The sequence below is a fragment of the Melospiza georgiana genome, chromosome 3, assembly GCF_028018845.1.
Source record: "Melospiza georgiana isolate bMelGeo1 chromosome 3, bMelGeo1.pri, whole genome shotgun sequence".
Taxonomy (NCBI): Eukaryota; Metazoa; Chordata; class Aves; order Passeriformes; family Passerellidae; genus Melospiza; species Melospiza georgiana.
Genome location: NC_080432.1, coordinates 76,014,269 through 76,032,847, shown reverse-complemented (window position 1 = coordinate 76,032,847; position 18,579 = coordinate 76,014,269). Strand labels below are relative to the sequence as shown.

Sequence of the window (18,579 nt, the reverse complement as noted above, 5' to 3'; positions counted from 1 at the left end):
TACTGAAGATACAAATTCAGAGTAAAATTGGAAAATTCATAGTCCCTGCTAGGTAAAAAGAGTTAGCACACCCTGGAAGTCAGAAGCAGCTGGCCTGAGTGGCCACAGCACTCTTAAATGGGATTTTTTCTAAGTAACCAAGAGCAAGCACATATTTTTGTGGGAATAATGCTAATGTGCACAATGTTATTTGTCAGTTTAATATTTATTATTGCATAATATTTGTAGAAGGAGGTGCACAAGGGAGGAAAGAGTGCAGTAGCTCAGATTCCACGCAACAACTTTGGCACTGGCGTTCACTAAGTAACTGATCACTTTGAAAAGGAGAGGATCACTTGGAAAAGCACTCAGCTCTTGGGAAGTCTGAATGCAAATGGTTCCACCCACTCAGGATGACAATCAAGGGCTCTGGGACACTTCCTTGTGGCCACTGGCTTCGGTACAGCCATCAGAAGGATGGCAATTGTCATCAACTGGGAGTCCTCTTACATGGGGTAGTGGGTTTGGAGAGGGATGTGCTGTCCAGAAGGAATGGCAGCACATCCCATGTAGCCCAGCCAGTGACAGGTGTGCTCTGTTTTCCTAACCCAGGACTTACTGCCTTTTGCTCCAGCACCTTATGATACTTACGATACTTATTATAGTGACTCACAGAACAGAGAAATTGAGGTTAAATGACCTCAGAAAATACAGCTGACAAATCTTTCAGGAGATTAGGCACTTTGTTTAAAAAGATCTTTTATTTTCCTAATTTAACTTGCACTATAACATTGACTCATGCATTATCTTTTTCTTTCTTCTCAATTTTCCTTTTCTCATTATTTTAATTTTCCTCCACCTTCATTTCTTCTTTTCCTGTGCAAGCCACCAGTCTAACTGCAATAAATAAAAGGGGTGAATGGGGTGAGAGTTAGTGACACAGAAAAGAAAGGAGTACGGGATAAAAATATATGAAATAATAGAAGAAAACATGCACATTTCAAAATCAACACTTTTCAATAAAAGGCACAGTAGAAACTATTGCAGCTATTACAAAGAAATAAAAAAATTGCCTAATTATACATCAACAGAATGCAAAGAACAGAAAAAAATAAGGCTCCTTTTTCAAGTTTCTCATCATGAGTACAAGGCTGCTGGAGAATGGAATCTGCCTTGTATTGAGGAAATTTTTTTCAGTATCCAAACTTTAACAAAAGGATCCATATAAGAATGCTAGTGGATAGAACAAGATTTCTTACACTTGTGATTTCTATGGCTGATGAAGGAGCATTTTCAGCATTGTCCACCATTTATTACCTGAGACATTCAGTTAATGCAGCTCATCTTCTCTTGTGTCAATTTTCATCAAGAACATGTTCTGGTTTGTCTTTAATCTAGATTTATGCCCAAACAGAACATATCCAGTTTTATTACATTTAGTCTGAAATAGCCCCATGAAATAGATGGGACACATATCTAACTTAAAGAAGCAATCTTTGTCTTGATTCTTATCTCTGGTTACTATAAATCACAGATAATTCTTCTAAGGTTAGTGTAGTTACATGAATAAAAATTCAGATAACAGAAGAAAGTGCTTGCTCCTCTTAAGCATTTGTGACTTTTTCTAGGCTTTGATAATATAATCAGGAGCAGTGATAAACCCTTAACAGATACCTATAGTTCACAGTCAAATGCCCTTTTAGGTCAGTTGTTCAATTACCATGACTTACCAAACAGTGGTATCTCTTCCATTCAGTGCCTGGTGTTGAGTAGTAGGTTCCTGACAAGCAGAAGAAAATCCAATTATCTACTTTTCTTTCTTCCTTCTTCAGGCAACGTTAGCATTTTTAATATAGCATGTAGCCATACAATACAGATGATGGTAGGGAACCTTTAGGAGAATTATATTTTTGTAACTCTTTTTCATAAAGTTGTGAAAGACAGAACCAATTTTCTGCTGCAGCTATCTGAAGAAAACAGCTTTAAATCTGTGCCTGGACAGATTCTGTGGGATAATGTTGTGAAAAAGTAATAGAGAAGATGCTATTGCATTTCTTGTTCCAATCCTTTTGGACAGAGTGCTACTTCTTTGGAGGGTTGCTGTGTATTAAATGGCAAGAAATGTGAGCTATCTGTCATAAAGTAATTGTTTCTCTGAAGAGAAAACTATGGCATGTCTTTCACAAGTATTCTGAAGCCCATTGCCAAAAATTCTACAGAACCAGATAAATGGCCATATTCAAATTATAGGACACATTCAGCTCCTGAGAGCAAAGAGACTTCTGTGCCATCCTTTTCTCCACACAGTCTACTCTGGAGGTTTAAACAATGATTTTCATAAAACCCCACCCAAAAAATCTCAGAACCACTTAGAGGCTGTCCACTTTTTTTTTTTTTTTTGGCTTATATGTATGTAACACCATTACAGTGTAAATGAGTTTCTTGACATCTTTATTTTTTTTGTTGGTTTTGCCATTGCTTCACAGTAGAAACAGACTTGGCAGGTAGAAACTTGTTCAAAACCACCCGTGTACCTCACCCAAATTTGCAGGCTTACAAATGCTTCTGTATCACTCATTTTTCTACAGACTGTTTGCTTTTGTGGTTATTTCTGGAGAAGAGTGCAGGAGAATCTGGCTGGATTTCTGATATTTTAGCGACCAGTGTAGATTTCTGTTCTTTATAAACCATGAGTAATGCTACTGGGATGATTTTTGAGTCTCAGCAACTTGATTTTCTGTGGCAGAATAAAGAGTGCCCTGGGAATATGTTTCATTGCCGTCAAATGTCATGGAAACCTTGTGACCTTTAAATGTAAACTTTCCAATTTGCAGGAAGAGGTTTAGCCAAAAGATTCTCATTAACATTTGTGGCAGCTAAGAAGCTGAATGCTTTTGTGCTATAAACTGAAATTTACCTCTATGCCAAAGAGTATGAAACTGTATAAGGAAAGTCAGAAATGCTGCTTGTGCCAAATGCCCTTTCAGAATTAATTTTGAGAAGTTCTCTTACAACAGGCATGGGCATATCCTGGACTCATTTTGTGTAGTCCTGATAGTGTGAAATCTGATGGCATTCTGACTTGAGGTATTCAAAGATTTACTTAACACTTCTATGGTGCTAGAATATCAAATGCCTTTTGTCCAATAAACAAAGTTCCTTTTTTTATATGATACAATGCCCATTTTCTTGAAAGGCAATGAACCTGTGGAAGTACGTCTGCTGCTTCATCAGTACCACTTTCTATTAATTCAAATGCATTTTCTATGAACTTCTGACAAAATATTCAGACTCTGAGAAGATGCTCATTTAATCTGATGATTCAGGTTTTACCTTTCTCTGAATTTTGTCAATTCCTTAGCAGTAGATTTATTAGTTACCACTGTGGTATATACGTAATTGTTTTTGTTTCACTATCAACAGTAAGACAGTTAAACTTTTCATGAACATAATGCTTTAGACAACCAAGGTGATGGAGACTGCTGTGCTAGTCTAAGCTGTGTTGCAAGTATTCCTAGAGAAGTTTAGGAATTGAGAGAATTCCCTTACTTCTCAAAGGCAGTATGAAAAGTCCCTCTGACTTTGTGGACCAAGACTTCATGTGGGTATTTTCATAGCACTCATGTGTGAAAACAAGTAAATTAGTTCCAGATTTGCTGCTACCACCTCACTAAGGTAATCCACTGAAACAAGCTGGGAACTAAAGGTCAGAAAAGAACACCTGTGTTCAAAAGAACTCAGAGAGGTGGAAAAGGGCTTGGGGGAGGTTTATGACTATACAAAAGACTGGCAAAATGCAGATCGTATTTTATTTTTATTTACAGAACCTATTGAGTTAGGGCTCAGGTCCTCTCTAGGCTCTTTGGTAGACTTGGTGAGACTGAAAGAGAAGATAGCAAGGTACCTCACCTTGAGTATTGCTAGTGCAGAAAAGGCTTGGTGAGGGCAAAGCCTGCTGAGCCCTGGCAACACCTTGGTGTTACCTCTTGACTCCATTTATTTTCCTACACTTCCAACTGAAGACAGAGAAATGAGCTCACAATTTCTTCTCTCAGTCCTGAACATGCTCAGTCCTCTGATAATCTCAGCAGTTTGAAAGTGCATCTATTCTACCCAGTGGTCTCTCAGTCACCCAGAACAACTGTAGAAATGTTGGGGTTTCTCTCTGGGTGGGCTGAGTTCAACAAAAAGGGTTCCCTTTGTTGCTGCAGATATGTCTGTGTGCCTCAGTGCAGCCCCAGCTCTTTTTGCTCCTGGCTTCTGGGCAAAGTCACTGCAGAGAAGAAAGGTGAGCCATGCAACCTATGAATGTTGTTTAGCCTCTAGCAGAAATCAGAATGCCTGGAAAGATCTTGGGAGTTTGTTAAAAGTGCTTGCCAGCCACTCTGCACTTGTCCTTCTTTGAATTTCTCAGTGATAAAGCACCTCAGACTTAGGCAAAACTAAAAGTACTCGCTTGTCTCATTAATTAACAGGTCAGGTGTAGGTGTCCTTTTCCCCTCCTACCATTCCATAGCTCCCAAGTCTGACAGCCAGAAGACAGCTAAGTGATCAAGCTGGACTGAAAGTAAACGTGCAAACCTACATTGTTGCTATTTAATAGTAATGCTTAGTTTGCTTTTCAAAAGGCAGGTGTCCACCACCAAGTGAGATTCCCTGAGATACAGATGGCACCTGCATAGGGCTGGGCTGAAGACCAAGTGCCATTACTGAAGCCATCTCAAAATACCCTAAATGCCTGTGCTTTGGCAAAAGAATTGAATCCTAAGTAGCATTTTGAAGGTACTAAAATCAAATTACCTGCAGCAGTAGCAGAATGAACTTAATTTCCAGAACTCAAAGTGTCTACATTTGTTAGCATTGAGCTGTTTCCATCAGTGTTTTCCAAGAAAACTGAATTTTTGTTGCCTGCTACCATTACTGTCTGTAAGATGCTGTGACAACAAGCTCTCCATGTGTGTAAGTTTAGAAAACAAGGCCACCTTTCTTCCCCTTCTGGTTTAATGACTTTCAATGGCTCCATTTATTTTGAAACAAGTTACAGCAAAAGGCAATTTTGCCACTCAATAGCTTTTGGGTGCAATCTGTTTTTTTGACTCAGTAAATAGATGAAGCTCTTGAACAGTCTGAATTTTTTTTTAACCAAAGGAAAAAAGGCTAGAGACACATTTAAAAGGCAGAAAGCTTCTTCATCCTTCATGATATCTTCTAAAAATAAAATAGAAAATCACAAAATATATGGATGATGTACCAACTTTTCAAAGAAAGGAGAAAACTAGAAAATCCTAATGAAATTATATTACTAAAGAGAGCTTATGGTAGTTACATTATCTTATGACTGAAGTATTTGTGCTGTGATGGAGTGCAAGTACTTTTTGCTGAACAAGCTGAAAATGCTGCCACAGAACAGGCTGACTTCAGCTTTATTCAATTGCTTTGCTTTCAAGTAGTTTCTGATATTTCAAAGTAACTGACAGAATCAAGCCAAATTCACAAACTCAGTCATTCAAAAGGGTATAAATGATGACCTTTAAGATCAGAATGGATGTTTCTGTCCATACTGTATTGTTGTAGTAGATGAAAATAATCGACTTCTACAGAAAGGAGGTAGTTTAAAGCTGCTGTGTGTGAAAGGGTGACGTGAATGTTTACCAAGAGCTCACCTGCAGGTTGTACCAAGTAATCTCATCAGTGGCTGTAACCAATTCAACAATGACAGATTTGTTATTGCATCTAGATGTTGGGGATCAAACAGTGCCAGAAATGGTGTGGTGATACTGTAGGATTAATGTCAGAAATTGCATCCAGCTTGCAACTGGCAGAGTCCCATATATCATTATTGCAGTGGGTGTGACTTGAATTAAGGTTGCTCAGAGAACACTAAGAATAATGCTGTACCAATAAGTACCTATGAATCTGTTTATGAAACTATACACCATGGGAAAAGTATCCTTCAGGAAGGTGCTATGTTAAAGAGAAAAAATTGCTGTGTGCCTTATCAAGAAGCATGATGTGGTACAAAGTGCCACCTCTAGAGATAAAATGTGTGATGCTGTGTGTGCCAGCAGGGATCCATGTCCCACAGCAAGCAAAACAGACCTCCAGTGAGGAACTACAGAGTTACCTGACCATGTGGACAAAGCAGGAGCTAAAAATATTATAAAGAAATATCAGGAAATGAGAGCTTGAAGCCAGGATGTAATTGGAAATGCTTACTTGTTTGGTAGAAAATGAGCTCTAAACAATATAAATAGTTAGAAAAACACGCAGACAGACAGAAAAGTAAGCCAGGAGAGTAATAAGCCAGTGACAACTTTTCAAAAGCTGTATTTTCAGGAACAGAAGACCATTTTTTTCGAAACAAAGCAAGGTAATATTTCCAATCAGATGAAAGCTGTAACTTACTCTAAAAGAAAATTAAATGGAAGATTTTAAAGTTGGAGATACTGAAGTTATACAGAAGAAAACATGTCCCCAGATTTGGCAAAGGAATTTTCTGAGTAACTTCGCGGCACTGAATCCATCCTACAGCATCTCTCCCATCAGGATTTGAAGAAAACAGCTGATACTAGCTGGGAAGGCACTCAGATTCCTGAGCTGTAAACTGAATGAGGCACATGGAAATCACAAACACATGCACTTTGTGCAGCCAAACCAAATATTACCTGGTTTTTCAATTACAAGGATTTGCAGTTATTCTGGCATAGGTGATGCCAGTTCAACGAAAGAACTGAGATTTGTCATTCTACATCTCATCTGAAGCTGTGCTTCTCATCCATCTGATGCATGTGCTGGGACTTATTCAAGGACAAAACTGATCACCTTCTACTTTGGTATGCAAGTCTGAATATCGAATTCAAGAAACCCAAGGCACAGCTCATCACAGAAAGCTTTTCAGGCTTATATGTCGTTCTCATATCTGCATTAAAATGATTTAATGAATAATTTTGTTCCAGGACTGCATTCATACATTTTTAATAAAATGTACATTTATTCCAACCTTAGCATTCTTCAGCATTCTGTATTAATTAGGTACCAAAACTATGGAATGTTTATTGTCCTAACTCATCGTTTGACTAAGCTTACTGGAAGTATTGGCTCAGTTATGAATTCATTATCTTTTATCCCCTACATATCTCTGTGATGCAAATTTCTGTAGCAGTGAAATATGTCTAAGTGCTTTGCTCCCAGTTAATGTGGTATTAATATAACAATGAAGTTCATTACATTTCTAGGTACCTTTTTTACTAACACTAATTTGATGTTTGAACTTGCTTTACAGAATCCTGCAGTTACCTAAGTTTAGTTTGTTTTCATTTTTTTTTCCCCAGATTAATACAGCAGCTAAGATATTTGTGTTGGCAATATCGCCCGGTGAAACTTTTACTTTTGTGCATCATCTGTTTGTGAGATGCCAGATTTCCTAAATAACAGATTAATTATTGCCACTTACAACTACACCTCTGGAAGTCCATCTGCCCCAGCAGTTAGGATTGCATAAATAAAGACCTCTTGTAGATAGGAAAGGCAAGCCCATCCAAATGCTATTCCCAGGATGTTAACGCCCTCCTGATACCCATCTCCTCACCATGTACATCTGAGGTGTTTTAAAAGTCAGAACAAAGGCTGTGCAACTAAAAAAGGAGGATATTTTACCTTAGACTTTATGCCAGTCTCCAAATAAAGAAATAAATTATTCTGTCAGTCTACAGTAGATAAGATTTAAAAAAAGGGGCTAAATTGCAGCAATTGATAGATAGGCCCGACATTGGGAAAAATGTCCTGAATGGATAGTGAAACTCTGGGACAGACTGTCTAGAAAAGCTGTGGAGTGTCTGCTGCTGGAGGTTTTAAATGCCATTCAGACAAACATCCATCAGGATGGGGGATAGATAAACTAGGCAATCTCTTAAAATACCTTCCAGTTTTGTTTTTTTTTATGATTCTGTGAGCAGGCTTGTCATACTGAAATATTTCTCTGATTAGGGTCTGATGCTATGCCTTGGCTCCTGTAAAGTTATTTATCCTTATGTTGTTAGAGACCTATGATGATGAATAAAAGACAGATGCCTAGCATGTTCTCAGAAGCCAATTTTTCAGCCAGTTGGCATCTGGAGTTGCAGCCAGATTTCCTACAGAGCTCAGCTCTAGAAGTTCCTTTGTTTCAGATATAATGGGACTTTCTAGGTCAAGCATCCTGATATTTTCTACGAATATGCTTAAGTAAAGAACTCCCATCATGCTCCAAGACAGGGCTGCATTCCTGTAACTCACCTAGTTACAGAATGGATCTGAGCTCATCCTCAGCTTCAAGGGGCTCCCACTGAGATTAGAACTGTGAAGATTTATTAGTTATTTGTAGTGAGACAAGGTCATGAAGGAGATCATTAAGGTTCTGGGAAGACCTTACAGCAGCCTTCCAGTACTTAAAGTAAGAGCTGGAGAGGGACTTTTGGCAAGGGTTAAGGATTGCTTTTCACAAGTGATAGAACAAGGGGTAGTGGGGTTAGACTGAAAGAGGTGGGTTTGGATTAGGAAGAAATTCTCTCCTGTGAGGGTGATGAGACACTGCAACCACGTTGTTCAGAGATATCACGGATGCCTCATCCCTGGAAGTGTTCAAGGCCCATTGGTGAGGGCTTTGACCAACCTGATCTGGCGGGTGGCATTCCTGCCCAAGACATGAGAGTTGGAACTAGAGGATCTTTAAGATACCTTCTGACCCAAGTCATTCTATGATTTTATAATCAGTTGCCAAGTCCCGGTGGTAGTACAGGAACTCATTAAGTCACAGCAGACTTCAAAGATTAACTCACACCAAATTAAATATTTCAGGAGTCACAGAGCCTAACATTAGCTGGCACTGTTCCTGAGGCATCCACATGAAATCACTCTGGAGGCACACCATGAACTGAGAAAGATGCTTGTTCAGACCACCTATAGTTGTTCTTATGCTCTTAAAATGTTTGAATTAAGTTTCTAAATTGATTCTGCAAACAGGACCTAGGCTTTGAATTTAGCTGGTTTTGATTTAGGTGTCATTTAGGTGCTTTCGACAAAGTTGTATTTAGCACTTTTCAAAAGCTTCGAGGACACACAAATGTTCTTGTACCCACAAAACACTGCTGAAGAGGAGTGGATGTGAGCATTTACATTCCTGGCTATATGTACTTTCAAATATATTTCTCAGCTCTTTAGCTATATAGGACAGCTATGTAGGACAAACTGTCTTGGAAATTTGATCCTAAGTGAACAACTGTCCTGAAGGAATGCCCAGAGCAGGATGCTAAGGACAATGTTACTCTAAATAAAAAACAACAGCAAGAATTGTCTAGGATCTTAAACCCGTTCAGAGAAAGTGTAGTACAAGCCTTGATCTTAATACAGTTATTTTCTTATCCAGCAACATTATTTTTTTCTAAGTTTTATTTCTGCGTTCTATTTTTGGTCCTGAACACACTGCTCTATTGCTGATTTTAAACAATGTAATTCTGAATGTGAGTTAAGATCTCTGATATCAAACACCTACACAAACACCTCTGTGCCTTATTTGTGTTTAAGTTTTATTTCAAATCAGGTACCTAACTACAGTGCTTGTAGAATTGCAGAGCACTTGGATTTTAATTGTATCAAGTTCAGGCAAAAGTGATTATAAATGCCTCAAAGAAAAATAATAGTTTTTAAGTGCAAGTGAAAAGATGCTGAGATTTACATAATAGATTTAGTCAGACACTCCTACCGTTTTATAGAGGGAAAAGTGCATGTGCACAATAAATAAATTACAATCTGCCATCAGTCGGTTGCATCTAATTGCACTGGTGGCTCCATTTTTTCCCTTATGACTTAGGTGGGGTAACATGTTGGAAAGCACATATTTTTTCATTATCCTGTTTAATTGGTTTGATAAATCTGCTTACAGATGACAGTGGTTTTTATTCCTTCTACCAAGTTATTTAAACCAGATCTTTTGTGTGTTTACATGCAAGATCTCAAAATATTGAAAAAAAATTATTATTGCCTGTGGCTCAGATAGAACATGACCAATATCTTATTCTTTCACCTACTCTGCCTTCAAGCTGCCTTGCTATGTGTGCTTTTCATAGTGTCCACCTCCTAAATGTACTCACTTCAGGAAAGAGCTGGCTAAAGCACCTCCTTCCACCTCCATGAGGGTATTTTGATCTGTCTTTCAACAATTCATTGCCAAAATTAATTTCTTGAAATGCTGTTCAAATTCAGTGAATCTTATTTTAATACAGCAAAGTAAAATTTACAAATTGTTACATGATTAAATCAATTTTTATGGAGAATTAATCTGTCTTTAAAAAGGAAGTGTATAGAAAATGCAGAGGTTTTGATTAATTTAATTCATTTGGCTTCAACATTTCTTTATTCTCTTGCTTCATACTTTTTCCTGTGTTTTCTTGGACGTTTTTAAATTTTAAAAATTGTAAGATTGCCTTAAATATGGTCAAAATGGGGAAAACCAAAAAATGGAACAAAAACGACAGTTTCCAGATAAATTATCCCTTTTTGTTGTTGTTTGTTTGTTTGTTTGTATTTTAAATTAAGAACCTTTAGAAATAGCCTTTCCTGTCAAAATTTTTAACTTTTTAATTTTGGCTAGCTTGCTTCTTTTATCTATTCAGTGCATTTGTGCTCTGGAGTAAAGGAGAAAATCTAATATAGGTGTTATATATTCATTTGCAAAACAAAACTAAAGCAGATTAAGGATTGGCTTATAGAATTCTGAATTGGGTTTGTACAGCCAGGTTTTGGTAGCAGGGGAGCTACAGGGATGGCTTCTGTGAGAAGCTTCCAGAAGCTTCCTCCATGTCCAGCAGAGCCAATGCCAGCCAGCTCCAGGATGGACACGCTGCTGGCCAAGGCTGGGCCCATCAGAAATGGTGGTGACACTTCTGGGATAACAGATTTTACAGGAGGCAAAAAAAGTCACTGCATAGCTGTAATTGTGGCCAGAGAAGAGCAGAGCGAGGATGTGTGGGAGGAACAGCCCTGCAGACACCAAGGTCAGTGCAGAAGGAGGAGCAGGAGGTGCTCCAGGCACCAGAGCTGGGATTTCTCTGCAGCCCACGGGGCAGCCCATGGTGAGTCAGGCTGTGCCCCTGCAGCCCATGGAGCTCCACAGCAATGCAGAAATCCACCTGCAGCCCACGGAGGAGATCCATGCTGGGGCAGGTGGATGCCTGAGAGGAGCCTGTGACCCCGTGGGAGACCTGTGCTGGAGCAGGCTCCTGGTAGGGACCTGCACACCCATGGAGAGAGGTGCCCAGGCTGGAGCAGGTTTCCTGGCAGGATGTGTGATCCCATGGGGGACCCACAGTGGAGCAGCCTGTCCTTGAAGGACTGCACCCTGTGGAAGAGTGACCCACATTACTGCAGTTTGAGGAGATTGTGCCCGTGGGATGGGCTCACACTGGAGAAATTCATGGAAAACTGTCTCCTGTGGGAGGCACCCCACACTGGTGCGAGGAAAGGACTCCTTTCCCCAAGCAGTGGAAATAACAATGTGTGATGAACTGACCATAATCCCCATTCTGTTTCTCCCTGAGTCACTGGGGGAGGAGGCAAAGCTAACAAGGAGGGAAGGGTGCAGAGAAGGTCTTACTTTACTTCTCATCATCCTGCTCTGATTTTCTTAACAACAAATTCAATTAATATCTCTAATTCAAGCCTGTTTTGCCCATGACAGTATTTGATGAGTGATCTCTCCTGGTCCTTATCTCATCTCATGAACCCTTTGTTATATTTTCTCTTCCCTGTCCATCTGTGTGGGGGGAGGGAGAAGTGGCTTTGGTGGGTGTCTGGCATCCAGCCAGCGTGAACCCACTACAAGGTCACAGACAGGACACATCATGGACTCGATTTTGCCAGACACTGGATGCCTGCGGCTTGCCTCGCACCGAGAGAATTTAAGGCACTTGTCACATGACCTACTCTTTCATTAGCTTAGCTGCAATGGAAAAGGCAGAGGAGAAGCATCAGAAATGGAAAATGATAGCAGCAAAAGTCTGGCAGTTTGTTCCACAGGGGTGATGGGAACTGCTATTCTGAAAGGCTCTCTGAGGAGGTAATGTAGAGGAAGATAGTAAGAGCAATGGGAAATGAAGATTTCAGAATAATAGAAAATAATAAAAAAAGCGCACAAACTATTTCAGGAGCAATAACTGCTCTAAGAAAAAGGTATCAACCCAGATGAATCACATCTACAAAAGGGGGGTAATTTAAAGTCATTTTATCAGACAAAGAGAAATAAGCATTTTTAGAGAGTGATTCAGTCCTTAGATAGATAGCATATCTTTCTCTCTTGTGAGACATCTCAAATCACATAATGAAATTCAGATTGAACAGAGCTGGGGCACAATGACTGGGCATTATTAGACTGGTCCTTCCAAAAGTTTCTCCCTAAACTAGGACATGGGAAGTCTGATCCCAGCGCAGGAACTCATACAAAATCCAGTAAACCCCCCAAAAAACCTCTCTTTAGCCTCCAAAAGAATGCCAATTTGCTACTGAAGCATTGCTCACTGCTCGGACCTTGCTCACTGCAGAGGGCTCCCTCCTGCTGCCAGGCACCTGGTGCTGGCCTGCAGCCCACGCAGCCTATCTCTGAAATGTTTCTGCGAGCCCTGCTATTTGTCTGAGAACCCATCCTACACTTTGTTCTGGTGCATCCTCCATGTATACCCTCTGAACGGAGCAGGGGCCTCAGTGCCTTTTCAGTAATTCAGCCTGTGTGCTCTGGCTTTGTCACCTTGGGAAAGGAGCCCGATGCAGTACCAGAGAGCTGCCCTTCCCATAGGAAGGAGGAGGAGGAGGAGGAGGAGGTACATGTCGCAGGCTTTCCCATGTTTGCCATGTCTTTTGTGTAAGGTTGATTTTCACAGGCACATTTGCATCGGGAAGGTCCAGTCCTACAGACAAAGGTCAAATGCTTTTCAGCGGAAACTTTTCCCCAAAGAGACTGCAGCATCAAACTTTCCTGCATGAAAAAAGACGTCTTTCCTCTGGGAAATCTTCTGCACACAGAAGTAAGATATTTTTGCCCTTCGCACTATAAAGCAACTAAAGACATGCCGCCTCCAACACGAGGCCACAAAAGAGGCTGCTTTTTTTAGTCCCAGAGAGGACTGCTCAGAAAACCACCGCTTGATGAACAACATCTCGCTGTTGTCACGACCTCGACGCCGAACGCTCGGTCCGACTCCCGCGGGATGCTCCGTGGGGGCGCACGCGTGGCCCCACTGACCCCGCATCGCCCCGGCCACCGCCCCGCACCGGGCCACCACCGCCACCGCCGCCACCACCACTGCCCCGCACCGGGCCACCACCACCACCGCCACCACCACCACCGCCACCGCCACCATGTCCTTCCGCGCAGCCCCGCGCTGCAGGCGCGCCCCACTCCGCCGCCGGGAGCGCCGCGCCCCGCGGGCTGCGCTGCGCGGTGCGGAGAGCGGCGGAGCGGGGAGCGGAGCGGGGAGCGGGGAGCGCCCGCCCCGCGCTGTCTCCGCGGCCGGGGCCGCGGCGCGGCGGGAACGCGCCCGGGCGGGAGCGGGCCCGAGCGGGGGCGCGCACAAGGCGGGGCCGCGCAGCGGGCAGCCCCGCGCCGGCTGGTGCCGTCTGCGAGCGGGGCGGGGAGCGGAGGAGGCGCGGGAGGGGGGCACGGGCATCCTCCAGGCTGAGGCTCCGTTCGGCTCTCCGGGCTCGGGAGGCGCGCTTCGGCAGCAGTACCGGCGAAGTACCTGCGGATCGGCTTTCCTCCTCCTCCTCGCTGGCTTCTTTCAGTTTGGCGGTGGTGGAGTATTTTTTTTTTTTTTTTTTTTTTTTTCCCCTCCTTCCCAACCCTCCCTCAAATCCAGGGAGACGCTTCTGAAGCGGGGTGAGCGCTGATCTTACGTAAATGGTGCTGCTCCGGGGAGGGCATCTCCCCTGCCAGCCCCGGGCCAGGGGAGCATCCTCGGGCGCCGCTCGCCCTGCCTAGCGAGCGGGCTCCTCGCTGCCGCCCTGCCCGAGATCCGCACCGGCAGCGGCACCGGCGGGGGCGGGCGCTGAGCAGCAGCCGGCAGCCCCGCAGCCCCGCAGCCCCGCTCCCGGCGGGTTTCGGCGCCTCCGCGGGGCGGCCGCGGGGATGATGCGGCGCGTTGGACCCCGCGGCGGGGAGGGCGCTATGTCAGAGAGATAACGCGCCTCCGCCCGCAGCCCGGGGGCAGTGTCGGTGCCAGCCCCCCCGGACCCGGCTGCTTGGGAGCCGCTCGCAGCTCGGCGGACGGACTGGCCGCGGCGGCGGGGCCGGGCAGCGGCGGGGCGAGGCCCGGCGCGGCGGGGGAGCGGCGGGCGGCCGTGCCGGGGCAGCCCGCCTGCGGGGGGCGAGCGGCCGGGAGGCTGAGGAGCGCAGGCAGCGGAGCCGGGGAGGAGGAGGAGGAGGGCAGCGCCATGACTCATTTGCAGGCAGGTCTCTCCCCGGAGACTCTGGAGAAAGCCCGGCTGGAGCTGAACGAGAACCCCGACACTTTGCACCAGGACATCCAGGAGGTGCGGGACATGGTCATCACCCGGCCGGACATCGGCTTCCTCCGCACCGACGATGCCTTCATCCTGCGGTTTCTGCGGGCCAGGAAGTTTCAGCACTTCGAGGCGTTTCGCCTCCTGGCCCAATACTTTGAATATCGCCAGCAGAACCTGGACATGTTTAAGAGCTTCAAGGCCACAGACCCGGGCATCAAGCAAGCGCTGAAGGATGGTTTCCCCGGCGGGCTGGCCAACCTGGACCACTACGGCAGGAAGATCCTCGTCCTTTTTGCTGCCAACTGGGACCAGAGCAGGTAAAAGCAGAGCCACTCGCCCACCTCAACCCCTTCTCCCCCCGGACAATGCGTGGGGAAGCGGTGCCAGCGCAGAGGGAGAGAGGGTGGGCAGCAGGGACACACCCGGCGCTGCCCACAGGGGGCTGGGCAGCAGCCTGGAAGGCAGAGGGAGAGAATAAAGGAGAAACAGGTTTTGTGGCTTAGGGCCCTTTCAAGCGGCTCATCCTTTGGGGTGTGAATTTTGGGAGGCAGGTAGACACTGCTGGAGTGCTCTTCTCAGCTGTCAGCTAGGAGGTTTACACCCTTCTGCCTCCCCTCAGCCAGAGTGAGCTGGCACGTAGATGATGTGCTTATCCCCCAGACAAAGGCTGGTTGCACTCTCGGCTGGTCTTCCTGTTTCAGCACACACAGAGCTGCTCAGGTGCCATGGGAGAAAGTGGGAGATGCCGTGTGTAGAACAGAGGTATGGCTTTTAAGCTGAAAAGTTTGCCTGTGCAGGAAGCTGAGACTCTGAATCCTTTTCCTCAGCTGAAGAAAGCTCTTCCCGAGCCACCTAGAAATGCCAGGATGGAAGTTCCTGTAACCACTTCTTTTTCCACTCATGCTGCTCCCAGTGTCAATTCTCTGCATAATAATCTGAGTACACAAAGCTTTGACAACAAATTGGAGACTGGTCTCTAGAAAATTTCTGATCTTTTTTTTGGGACTACTCTAACCTGAAGATGATTTAGTAGGGTGACCCAAGAGCTGTGTCACATCAAGGCCCTTTTTAGCAATTGGCTTGATATTATGTCACACTATTTGTTTATTCTAAATACATTGTGGGAGTGTCATGCTCAGTTTCTCCTGCAGTCTAAAATTATATCCACAAAAATGGCTTGATTTCAGTACATTTAAACTCTTAAAACCTGCTTCTGTGAGCACTGCACTGTTTTCTTCGGCTCCCAACCTGAGCAGAGGTGTAGGATCTGATTTCTCACTTTTTTAGTGAGCAAGCTTAGAATCTTGTAAGTTGCCATCCTTATTGCCACCAACATAGTGCTGAGTGCTCGGTGCAGGTATCCTCAGCTCAGCTACTTTGAAACTCTGGGGGAGACTCAAGGTAACTGCCAGTGTGGATAGAAAGGACAGGATCTGGGGGAGAGGCATGTTTAAGTTTGCCTTTCAGGTGTTTGCTTAGCTGTCCTCTTGCAGGTTGTGTGGATTGCCATCACAGGGAGCATTCCCTCAGCTCCCTGACCTGGCTGGTGTTACAGCTATGGACAGGTCTCTGTCCAGAGGGATGCTGGCCCACCTTGGCTCTCCTTTCCTTCAGGCATGTCAGCCACACCCACACTGTCTATGGGAGAAGTTTCCTGTCCCTTGCTAACCCATGAAATCGACTCTTTGGACTAGGAGAAAGCTGTCTGGCACTGCCCACAGCCAGGGTAGCGACTAGAAAGGGTGGATGAATGTATGCAGAGCTGGGGCCAGTGTCCTTTTTCTGCTTTGCTTATCTAGCAGATGAAGCATAAAAGCTGAGTGAAGAGCAGTGGTGAGGAGGCTAAGGACTCACTGAGTATGTTTCCTTTCTCTGATAAGGACCTTCCTTGTTTCCCACAAAAGGACCAGGTCAGCTTTTAATTTTAAAAACAACTTCACAAACTGTTAAAAATCCCTGAAGGAAGAATTAGCAAAGAAATCCAGGTTTAGAACTTTTATTAAATTGTATGTCTATGATGAAGAAGTTCCCATGTTAAAGGTAGCATGACCTACTGTATACTGTTGTTTCTTATTAATAGAAAAATCCTAAAGCTTTGGGGGATACTTGTCATATTACTTGACTTGATCCTAGTCAAAAGAATACCAAGAATTCAAGTGCAGAGATAAAGTAGCATTTAAAATAATAATTGCCATGTAGAAAGAACAGGTTTATTTTCTTCTTGATGTTGGATATGCTGATATTTAAAGTACATGGGCTCAGCTGACACAGCAATGAGTTTATTGTGCTTTTTTTCATGAAGTCCTATCTGTATGATGAATATTATTTATGCTATGGCACCGAAGTGGCTGGGGTACACTGGAGTACTTAATGGACGTGTTTGCAGTTGGGTGCCTGCTGCTTTTGAGCCCTGCATGGTCCCGGCACGCCTCTCCTCCCGAGCGAGGGGTTTGTTTTCACACAGACCACTCAGACAAAGCAGAGAGAGCTGGAGCCCAGCTGTGGGGAGTGGCTTGCTCCAAGGCACATGACAAGTCAGTGACACATCTGGGAATGGAGCTAGGTCACTTTCTTTTCTAATTAATGTAGTGCCTTCCATTATCTGATGCTCAGTGGCTGAACCTGGGGAGCACTGTGGAACTTAAGCCTGGCTGCAATGCAATATGTCTCAAGCTTATGCCTTAACTGACTTGAGATGTTGCAGTACATAACCCAGTGCTCCTCTTACAGCAGCAATAGGAGGATTACTTATTGAAGCCTGTCTGGTTAGACTCTCTTTGTGTGCTTCATGAACTAAGTTAATAGAGCACAGCAAACCTCCACTTTTATCATATATGTGCAAATTGTTATGGCCAGGATGTAACAATTAGAAAAAAAACCTTCCAATTTGTTATTTAAATGAATAGCAGACATACTGGAGATGATTTATATAGCGCTGTCAGCCTATGATTTACATAGCTCCAATTAGAAAGAAAAGTGTGGGAGGTAAAAAATTTCTGTGGTAAAACAAGCCTGTGTACTAGATGTTAAATCATTAAATTAAAGCAGGGCCTGAAAACGGTACCAGATGTCCTGCCATCTGAACAGCCCAATCAGACATGTTATTTAAAACAAACAAACAAAAAAGGAAAGGTGAAAGATGATGCACTCAGTAGCTCAGCAGCTTTCCAGTGTGACCCAGCCTAACTCTCTACCATGTCTGTTCTACGGGGAAAATGAAGGTCAGTGGCATTCCTGCCAGGAAGCTGGATAGCACTCAGGGAGGGATCAGCCTTCCCTATTAGCTTCCAGATTGTTGATTCTTAACTGCATTTGGCTTGTAGGTGTCTATGTGCATTTGAAGACTCTCTTTCTCCTAATGTGTCCAGCTGGTGAAGTTTTTTTCAATTAATAGTGCAATTAACTTCAGCTCTCAACTTTAAGGGATCTGTTGTCATGCATGGTGTTGTGTATTCTTCCTGGCACCTGGACACACATTCCCCAGGAACATCAGTCTGTTTTGATACTATGTGTTTGAAACCTTTCTGGTATTAATTATATCAGTTTTTTTTCCCTAGAAAGTGCATTAGAAAAGTGAAATGGGGCCTAGTTCTGTGGGTGTCACAGCTCACACCATCCTCAGTGAACATGTAAATCCCCTGCACTCATTCACTGCTGGTTTTGCTGTTGCATCAGACAGTTTACAGCAGGGCAAAAAGGAGTCCACAGGTTTGCTTTCTAAACTAGGCTTTCACGTGCACAAGTGCTAGAAACTTTTCCCCCTGTTAAATGAAAATGTAACTTCTGTAGCTGTGAGGAGACTGGTCTGCTCCTCAGCTCACAATAAACAACAGGCAAGATGGCAGGGTATTTTTCAGACTCTGATGGAAGCAGTATGACAAAATAAATAGCAATGCTAACAGTAGTAACATATTAACAGTAAAAAACCCAACTGTTTAGCAGAGCCAGTTTTTGTTTGGAAGTTATATCTTCCAAATGATAACTATTAACTATTGTAAACACTGTCATTTTTGCTACAGTTACTTCTGCTGACTGATGCTGTTTTATTGTTTCCTAGTTTTCTCCCAGGTA

General features: G+C 43.7%; 1 protein-coding gene and 1 long non-coding RNA gene across 2 annotated transcripts in view; one reads left to right on the top strand and one right to left on the bottom strand.

Moving 5' to 3' along the window:
* Nucleotides 1-769: 769 nt before the first annotated feature.
* LOC131082123 (uncharacterized) lies at nt 770-14,283 on the bottom strand. The gene is made up of 3 exons (XR_009114312.1): nt 13,746-14,283; nt 1,710-1,759; nt 770-876 (listed from the first exon to the last, which is right to left on the bottom strand). It is a non-coding gene; the product is annotated as an uncharacterized LOC131082123 (long non-coding RNA).
* A 69-nt stretch (nt 14,284-14,352) lies between these two features.
* CLVS2 (clavesin 2) overlaps nt 14,353-18,579 on the top strand; it is a 49,755-nt gene continuing 45,528 nt past the window's right edge. Inside the window, exon 1 of the mRNA XM_058021779.1 lies at nt 14,353-14,825. Within this exon, the coding sequence (XP_057877762.1) occupies nt 14,437-14,825 (389 nt within the window). The 5' untranslated portion in view covers nt 14,353-14,436. The remainder of the gene's footprint in view (nt 14,826-18,579) is intronic.